The sequence below is a fragment of the Pelodiscus sinensis genome, chromosome 6 (genome assembly GCF_049634645.1).
Source record: "Pelodiscus sinensis isolate JC-2024 chromosome 6, ASM4963464v1, whole genome shotgun sequence".
NCBI lineage: Eukaryota > Metazoa > Chordata > Testudines > Trionychidae > Pelodiscus > Pelodiscus sinensis.
In genome coordinates, this window is record NC_134716.1 from 85477026 (window position 1) to 85486963 (window position 9938).

At 39.4% G+C, this 9938-nt stretch overlaps 1 protein-coding gene across 2 annotated transcripts; it reads left to right on the forward strand.

Moving 5' to 3' along the window:
* Positions 1-1821: 1821 nt before the first annotated feature.
* Positions 1822-9536, forward strand: S100Z (S100 calcium binding protein Z). Of its 2 annotated transcripts, XM_006119125.4 has the most exons (4): positions 1833-1895; positions 2659-2739; positions 6132-6291; positions 8286-9536. In XM_006119125.4, exons 3-4 carry the CDS (start codon positions 6151-6153, stop codon positions 8451-8453), a joined length of 309 nt encoding a protein of 102 aa, XP_006119187.1. In that variant the 5' UTR covers positions 1833-1895; positions 2659-2739; positions 6132-6150; the 3' UTR covers positions 8454-9536. The 2 variants fall into 2 exon arrangements, with proteins under 2 accessions (XP_006119188.1, XP_006119187.1); XM_006119126.4 differs by lacking the exon at positions 2659-2739 and having other exon boundaries at positions 1822-1895.
* Positions 9537-9938: the final 402 nt, after the last annotated feature.

Consider the following 9938-nt stretch of genomic DNA (forward strand, 5'->3'; position numbering starts at 1 on the left):
TAAAACCCTCTTTATTTTATACTGCATCCCAGCCTCAGAACCTCAGATTATACGTACACTGCGGCCAGAAGTATCCAAAAATAGCTATTTTTGAGCCCGCCAGTTATTTCGAAATATAACTGGCTCGCTATTCTGATGTCCCAGTAAACCTCATTCCATGAGGGTTAAGGGACGTTTCGGAATAGCTCTTTATTTAGAAATTTGGTGCTGTGTAGACAGCGCCAAAATATGAAACAAGCTATTTCAAAATTACCTTGAAATAAGCTATGCAAATTGCACCCTTGCAGCAGGTGGGCTCCAGAACTGATCAGCCATGCATGCAACTTGGAGCTTGATGAGGCTGGTCACTGAAAACAGAAAAAGCAAATAAGGGTGGAGGTAGGAGCCGAGTGAGGGAGGTAGGGCTGGAATGCCTTGTCCTTTTCAACTATTTGCCAGGAGACATTGCCAATGTGGTTTAGAGCAAATGCTGCAAACCAGATGCTAATAAAGGGCCAGTTCTACCTCTTTGACTCACATGAAGTAATATTTAACTGTGGCTTAGGCTGCTAGTTTACCATCTCCTCTGGGAAATGGCAGCACGTGAGTGTGCTGCCCCAGGAGCAGGCCTGGCAAGAAACTGTGATTTGAGCATCACAACTCCCCACGTCTCCCTGTAGGCCTAATTTGACATGAGTAACTTGACCCAAGTCAGCTCCCACGTCTTAGCTGGCATGGTGAATGGGAAAATAAATTGCAAATAAGGGCATAAAAAGGAATAGGCTGGAGTCAGTCTAGCTAAGATAGGCAGGTGCTAAGGACAATGGACACAACAAACCTGGAATGTCGAGCTCAGGTTATACATGAACAAAGCAGGGTGTACGCTTACAGGGTCTGATTCCTGGAAAGTAACCAAGCCAGTGATGAAGTGTCTATTGCAATGTGTAGTCAGGAATGCAGGTGTCAGTACAGACATATATTTCAGAGGCAAACTGAGGTTTTTGGAAAGCAAGTGAAAGAGGCTCTCAGTGGATCTAACAACCCCTCATCTAGGGGGAAGTACCATAAGCCACTTCTGGCCTATATTTGGGGCACAATGCTCCTCCCACTACCACAGCTCCACTGTGCTAGCCAGCACATTATGGGAAAGCACCCAGAACATAAAGGGAAAACAGCTTAAATGCTGGAGTATATAGCTAAGCCAGGAGATCAGGCCATGTTTAGTTCTGTTTCTGATTTATAGGCCAGTTTTATTTTATTTTAAATAAAATCTGGTCATCAACTATGAAGGGAATTTTTGTAAGGCCTGCTCCCACTGGGAACCTTTCCAATGATTTCAGTGGGCTGTCATGAATTAGCAAGATACAGTACAGCAGTGGTCCCCAAGGCGGTGCCCGCCGGGGCATTTATGTGTGCCTGCCGAAACATCTGGTCTGGCCCCACCCCCGGCGTGCGGCACGTGTGGCGCCGGCCCCAGGCTCGGAGCGCGTGGGCAGCCCCTGCCCCCGGCGCACGGCACATGCGCAGTGCCAGCCCTGGGCTCAGGGCATGTGGGCGGCCCCTATCCCCGTGTGAGTGGCTCCACCCCCGGCGCCCGGCAGCCACGAAAGGTTGGGGACCACTGCAGTACAGCCTATATTAAAACAGAGCAGGTAACACAGCTTGAAAGGAAGGTAAAAGTAATCCAATGATTTCTATTAATTTGGGGTAACCACCTATTTTTGTATGGTACTGGTTTTCAATCAGGGGTACACATACCCCTGCAAGTACACAGAGGTCATCCAGGGGTTATATCAACTCATTCCTAGCTTCTTGCCTACTTTTACAACAGGCTGCATAAAAAGCACTAGCAAAGTCAGTACAAAGTACAATTTCAATGACTTGTTTATTCTGCTCTGTATACAATCCACTGAAATGTAAGTACAATATTTATATTCCCATTGATATATTTTATAATTATATGATAAACATGAGAAAGTCAGCAATGTTTCAGTAATAGTGTGCCGTGACACTTCTGTATTTTGATGTCTGATTTTGTAAGCAGGTAATTTTTAAGTGAGGTGAAACTTGGGTGTGCAGAAGACAAATCACGCTCCTGAGCGGGGAACAGTAGCCTGAAAAGGTCGAGAGTGGCTGCTGTAGTAGGGCCTGATACTAATCTGCCGAGCATTCTCCATGTTCTTTGAAGTCATGTAGAAAGAGAGTGTTCCTGGGTTCCTCTAACAGAAGAGCCAAGTGAAATCATGACAATTTCTTGTGACACAAATATTAGCCAGCCCCACAGAATAGCATTTCTTAGACAATTAGCTAAAGTGAAGTAGTCAGAGTACTGGAAGGGGCTATGCAGATTATATCATTGTATAAATTATTGTGCTTATGCAATAAAGATACAACTTTCTTGTGTCCTGAGGAAGAGGGCACTGAAAGTTTATATCTCTCATCTGAAAGTTATACCCATTGCTTTCTCTGCATAGCTAATTGTATTTACACTACTTGGTAGCTAGATGTGGTTTAGAGAGATGTATGCTGAATTGTATATATGATTGTGGATATTCCACAGTTTTCAGTACTGTTGATTTGAGGATGCAGGCTAGAGGGTCTTTGCTGCTGTTTATTTAATCATCTTATTCAGATGTTTTAATTAATCTGATTAATAAAAATTTCTGAGCAATTATGTAGGTATTAGTGATCACAAGAAGATACAACCCTGAATGGCCCAGCTGCTTGTGATGATACTTGTTATGCACCATCTCAACAGTGGTAAGTAAATGGAATGCTCCAGATGTATCATAGAATCATAGAATACTAGAACTGGGAGAGACCTCGAGAGATCATCGAATCCTGTCCCCTGCCCTCAAGGCAGGACTAAAGGCTATGTCACTAGAGTATTAGACTGCCTCTCAGTAGAACCTTCTGGGTGTTATCCACCGCCAAAGGGAGAGCAAATGGATGATGCCAAGAAGGGGAGCGCTTGTTGCATTCCATGGGTGGGTATAGTACGGGGTGAGAGCCCAACACACTAAGTGCCTCCTAGAATCGCAATGTCATGGATCCAGTAGAAAGTAGCTGTCATGGGATGTCCTGATCACAGAGGATAAGGCAATTCTCAGGCAGCCAGTGCTAGTCCTGTGAAAGACAGAGGCTCTGAAGTCTTCAGGTAGCCAGACCAGAGAGAGGAGCTCAGTGATGATGCATTCATGGCAAGTTCCCAAGTAAATAAACTGATGCATTGGTACCATTTGGAGCTCATCAGTGTGTTTGGCTTCATTGATAGGTATGGTGAGCAAGAAAGGAAAAGGATTAGCACAGGGAGAGAATATTCACTGGGTATTAGGGTGAAGGTGAATATTGGGAGATAAAACATGTTCTCAAACTCTAAGGGCTGATAGCAAGAGATTCTCCCTGGAGGGCCCTTGACTCTTAATTTTACTTTTCTTTTTAGGGACCTGCAGAGCAGATGCAGGACACATCTATCTGGTTTTCTGCTGAGCTCATGACGAGGACTTTTTTAAGCAAAGGCCTGATTCACAAAGATTTAGATTCCTAAAGATTCAGCTGTGTGTCTAGAGGGATTTCAGTAAGAGTGAGGCACCTAAATACATTTGAGTATATGGGTCCTAGGCAATTTTAGAAATCTTACTAGGTACGTATTTGCACCTTGCTGTGCCTAAATAGCTTTACAAATCTGCCCCAAGTGCCTAAACATTAAGGTTTGCTGTTTTAGAAATGCACACAGATTAGATTAGATTATAGTTTGGTTTGGTTTGGTTTGGTTTGAAAGGAATTATTTTGAGATGACTGTTTTCTAATCTCCAGGCCTGCACGTGGGCCCATTTTCAAAAGGTCAAACAATAAGAGAATATATATTTTGCATGCACCATTTACAACTCTTCTGTTGTTTTCAGTGATTTTTTTGAGTGTGATAAGCTCATAGTGAAAAAAGTATTAAACAGAGTAAAATAAATAGCGATGGAAATCAGAGATACATCTTTTTCTTTATGATCATTTCAGAAAAGCATGCTTATATCTCTGTGTTCTAGATATTGATAAAGCATTCAATCCGTTTAGTAGACAGATGTGTGTCCAGAAAAGGATCGGGATATCATACAGGAAGATCTGGATGATCTTGTAAATTGGAGTGATAGCAATAGGATGAAATTTAATAGTGAGAAGTGTAAGGTTATGCATTTAGGGATTAATAACAAGAATTTTAGTTATAAGCTGGAGACACATCAGTTGGAAGTAACGGAGGAGGAGAAGGACCTCGGAGTCCTGGTTGATTATAGAATAACTATGAGCCGCCATTGTGACATGGCCGTGAAAAAGGCTAATACGATCTTGGGATGTATTAGGCGAGGTATTTCCAGTAGGGATAAGGAGGTGTTAGTGCCATTATACAAGGCATTGGTGAGACCCCATTTGGAATACTGTGTGCAGTTCTGGTCTCCCATGTTTAAGAAGGATGAATTCAAACTGGAACAGGTACAAAGAAGGGCCACTAGGATGATCCGAGGAATGGAAAACCTGTCCTATGAAAGGAGACTCAAGGAGCTTGGCTTGTTTACTTTAACCAAAAGAAGGCTGAGGGGAGACATGATTGCACTTTTTAAATATATTAGAGGGATAAATACCAGGGAGGGAGAGGAATTATTTAAGTTTAATACCAATGTGGACACAAGAACAAATGGATATAAGCTGGCTAGTAGGAAGTTTAGACTTGAGATTAGACAAAGGTTTCTAACCATTAGAGGAGTGAAGTTTTGGAACGGCCTTCCAAGGGAAGTAGTGGGGGCAAAAGATCTATCTGGTTTCAAGATTAAACTAGATAGGTTTATGAAGGGGATGGTTTGATGAGATAACATGATCTTGGTAACTAATTGACCATTCATTATCAGTGGGTAATAGGTCAATGGAGGGATGATAGGAGTTACTATAGAGAACTTTCTGGGTGTCTGGCTGATGAGTCTTGCCCACATGCTCAGGGTTTAGCTGATCGCCATATTTGGGGTCGGGAAGGAATTTTCCTCCAGGGTAGATTGGCAGAGGCCCTGGAGGTTTTTCGCCTTCCTCTGTAGCATGGGGTACAGATCACAGCTAGAGGATTCTCTGCATCTTGGGGTCTTCAAAGTATTTGAAGGCTTCAATATCTGAGAAATAGGTGAGAGGATTATTCTAGGAGGGGTGAGTGAGATTTTGTGGCCTGCACTGTGCAGGGGGTCAGACTAGATGATCATAATGGTCCCTTCTGACCTTAAAGTCTATGAGTCTATGAGTCTATGTGTTTTAGAAATTAGGTGACCATTGGCTAGAGTGTGTCAAGTGTATATTTTCTTGGTAACATTTCACCTAGTTTGTAAAATTGTTAATTCTCACTTTTTATTGTATGATATTGCTAGTGATTTTCCTGACATGTTTATCTTATTACCACTTTGTAATAGTTCACCCTTGGTTTATGCAAAGTAATGTTTCCATTTCACTAAACTCTATTTTTAGTCATTTTCCCAGTCCTCAGCTTCCTAGCAACTAATTGTATTTCCACACTTTCCTGTTTTTAATGAAGGGATTGCTCTTCTCCCTACTGAATGCTCTGTGAAGGCCCCTTGAGATGACTTCATTCCAGGTGACTTAAAAAAATCCCTAAAACAATAGGACCCAATCAAGTGAAAGCTAATGCTTCAGCATTTGAATCTGCTATAGTTAATGATTTCTCTCTGAGCCTCAGGGAAATTGGTGTGCTAGGGAACAAGCCTTCAGTATAAATGTGTGTATGACTTATCTACTACTACTAGTTGACAATACTGTTTTGGCTGAACAGGTAGGAAATTATGTACTGGTATAATATGCTTTCTTTATACCTGTGGCTTCAACTTGCTGTACAAATGGTTTCCTGTTGGTCTTGACCAGTAAAGCTTTCATGTAACCCTTCACATTTATTTTCCAGAGCTAATCTGCAGTACAATGTTTTACTTTAATTGTACCATAGTCTAGTGATGTAAACCACCATTTGACTGCATGGAGTAAATGAATACACTTTTTCAGTATTTATGACAGGTTCCGTTTTACAGCTGCTCCAGACAGCTTTCTATCTCCTCATGTGCTTGGGTTCTATATAATTCATGTGCAGTACCAATGATCTTTGTTCTCTGTCCTAGAGCTGTTTCACACCACAATATGCCTACACAGCTGGAGAATGCTATGGACATCTTGATCAAGATTTTTCACCATTACTCAGGCAAAGAAGGGGACAAATACAAACTGAATAAAGGAGAACTGAAACTGCTCCTTACCAGTGAACTCACTGACTTCCTTTCAGTAAGAGACAGTTTCTGCATTGTTTTATTTTAAGATTTAGTGGGTAAAATAAATAGCTGTTGAACGATTCTGGAATAGCGTTTCCTCATACAATGAAGTCCATGCTGTGACCGCATCTGAATTATACAATCAAATGAAACTGTGTTTGTGGAGCCAAAGAGAAAGTGCTAATATCAAATGTCTTCTTTGTCAAGTATGTTAAAACATGCACCTTTGCTTTGAACCACCAGTCACAAATGATGAAAACCATGTATTTCACTGATTTATTTGGCAGAGTGTTTGAACATCAGTGATAAAATGCAGTCTAGAAATAGAGAAAAATGATTTAGTTAACTCAATTTAGTTGAAACTGAGTGTAGACCGACCCTCAGCAAAAGTGGGATACAATACAGGTATAAAGAGCTCAGGAAGAGAAAGTTTTAAGTGTAGTGAATGGAAATGAGCATGCAGTCTCAAACATTTACAGATTGATTGTGATCAGCACTGAGAATGTTTCATGCTGTTTGAGGGCTTCTTGAGGCTTACAGTTATGAGGTACACATTTGTGCATAGGTTTATTAGCAATCCATGTGTTCTAGCTATAGATAGCTCCCTATCTGTACTGAACAGAAATATGGCTGAGAAGAGTTCTCAGAGTCAACGCTGATTTGAATGTATTTATGCACATATATTATTTTCTGAAATTATTCAAACTGAAATTCTTATGGAATCTGATGCATAATTGATTTCCTGTGTTTTAGGTACCCTAACAATTTTGTGGTCTTTAATATCAATAGCAGAATTATTTTGAATCAATTTGTAAAATGTCTTGGAATGGGTTTTCTTTTTTAATCCTGCCTATTGATTTATTATTATGGGAAGATTATGCTGCCCTTACTCATGCTGAGTAGGATACATACCTGTTAAGTGAGGTTCTACCAACTATGACAAAAGAAGACAGTGTCTGGCCCTATATAAATAACTGCTTGAAATTATAAATAGCATTTTTTTTACAAAAGAACAAAAATCCCCAACCAACATTGATATATAGTAGTTGATATTTTAATATAGACATCATGGACCAGATTTTTACTCATAGCTCCCCAAGTCTGGTTGCTTCATTTAAATGCATATTTGTTGCCAAGCCTTTTTGAAAATCTGGTCTTATGCTTTTAACACTGTCAATATTGATATATTGTCACTTAATTGCAAATTTCACACAGCTCTTTTATTTTTCATTTTTACAACAGATTGAAATAACTGATATTACTTAAACTTTTAGCACATTACTGGATTGTACTATGATATAACAGAACAATACATTGAAGATGTCCATCATTGTTAAGTCATTTCTTGTTAAACTAAGTACAAACCTGAGACATTTGGACTAGTTAAAGATACAGTACATATGAAAAAGAAATTCTTGTAAGGCTTGTGGATCTAAAGCAGCAACATATGTCTCTTCAAAAAAACGAAAAACATTTTGAACTTGTGAGAAAATAATGTTCAGGCAGACTATATTGAGACTTGAAAGGATTATATTTTCACCAATAAATGTTAACAATCATCAGTTTCACCACAACAAAACAAAGAAAAATTATTTTTCCATTGATAATAAGCTAAGTAAGAAAAATGCTGTTTGAGAACTTACAAGAGTTTGATTTCAGGATATTTCCCTGATATATTTTGACATGTGATGTTGATAATTTGTGTTTTAACTGTTATAAAGCTTTCAGCATTTGCTATCATTCAATAATTTTTATCTGACCCTCTCCATAGTTTCCCACACCTGTAAAAATTTGTATTGATAAACAAAGAACAAAATGGTTAAAAACCTTAATTCTGCACAATTGTGAAACTGTAAATAGATACAAATTCAAAATGCTTTAAAATAAACGGAAATTAGTCAAACAAAAAATAAAGGAATTTTGCCAAGCCTAACTACGTTAAGAAACATCAAACTGCAGGTCAACCTATATGGCTTTTTTTAATTAATTTTCTTTTTTTCTCTCTAGTGCCAAAAGGATCCCCAGCTAGTTGATAAAATCATGAAAGATCTGGATACCAATAAAGACAATGAAGTGGATTTTAATGAATTTGTTGTTCTGGTTGCGGCTTTGACTGTAGCATGTAATGACTTCTTTGAGGAACAACTAAAGCAAAAGGAAATTGGAAATAAGTAAATGAATCATTCAGACACAAATGTAATTGAACCATGCTTAATTAGCACTCATCAGCATTTTGTGACTACAATTTATGCTGTGTTAATGTGGTTAAATCCTAAAGACTAGGGCTTTAGCTGGTGTAGAGCAGTAGGATGTAGCTGACTTCAGTGGGCCCATATTGATTTTCATCATTTGAGAATCTAGCCCTAAGTATCTTCCAATATTTATTTTTTGCTTTCCCATCATGCACTTATCTCCCTGATGCAAGAGTTCCAGCTGACAGTTCAAGTGGCAGAGTTTCAAAGTTTTCACCCTCACTCACCTTTTTTTCATTTGCCTTCTCCCCTCTCCTACCTCTAGAGTGCTGCTTTTCTGACTTTTAGAGCCATTAACATTTTTCAAACAAAAATGTTCCTGATGAAATATGGATTATTTTTTAAAAATGATATTTTTTAGAGGGTGTGGGAATTTCATTTGACATAATTTTTGAATGGGAACATTTGAAATGAAATGCAATGAAAACTTCATTTAGTTTTGAACTGAGTTTTTAATATAATTTTGAAGTGTTTGTTGAAAAATCCAATTTTTGACAGGCAAAATAGGGTGATTTTTTGACCAGTTCTGCTCAGTTTTGGCCACTTTTTTTCTGTTTTCATTTCTCAAGCCCTCCCTTCACTTGCACTGATAGGCTGCAATCTTGCCTTTCTCCCATCTATGTGCACAGAATGCATGGCTTCCATTAGCTTCTCAACCTCTCCCAGCTTAATTTCTATTGAATTCATGCCACTGTAGTCAACGCCTTCCCTCAGCATAAAAGAATCCATTCAGAGGATACATGATTTGAATAAATGAGTAGAGCACTTTGTCAGCTGATTGCTTATAGGATGTGTGGAAGAAGTAGACCTTCAGGGTAGATGTGACACCGTGATAGGATTCTCTTTTCTTTGTGTTGCCTCATTAGATGGGAGGAGTCTTTGCAAGCCTATTGAAGGAGTTGTGGCAAGAGGATCTTGCCAGGTGGCAGAGACTCTGTTTTTCCTCTCACAGAAACTTTACGTGTGCTTGTTCATTGTTTGTCAGTCTACAATAAAAGGCATTTAGCTTGGAACTGCACGATTTGCTCTTTGAATTTGGGGGGGGATACTGTCTGGCAGGGAATGACCTAATAATGGAGTGACTGACTTATCTCTACCTCCCCATACCTCAAACATCATTCAATAGTGAATATAGTGAATATAATATTAATATTATTTTTGTTACACAATATAGCATTACAGTTACCCAAGCTCTCATCAAAGAAGCATTCTGTAATTTAGGAGAGCATCATCAGCCATGTCTGGGGCAGCTGAAGAAGAAATCTGTCACTGACAGATGTTGTGTCATGCAGTGCCAGAGCTATCCAGTGGTAGCAGATGCCAAATGTGCTGTTCCTCTTTGCTGTGTGTTTAGTGATGCTATGACTGACATTTATGTACCATTCGCAGAGGATTAGCTGTGGCTGAA

Coding starts and splice junctions, on each gene's coding strand:
- S100Z (XM_006119126.4), top strand. CDS start 6,151: ATGCCTACACAGCTGGAGAATGCTATGGACATCTTGATCAAGATTTTT. Junction 6,292..8,285: donor AACTCACTGACTTCCTTTCA/GTAAGAGACAGT, acceptor TTTTCTCTCTAG/TGCCAAAAGGATCCCCAGCT.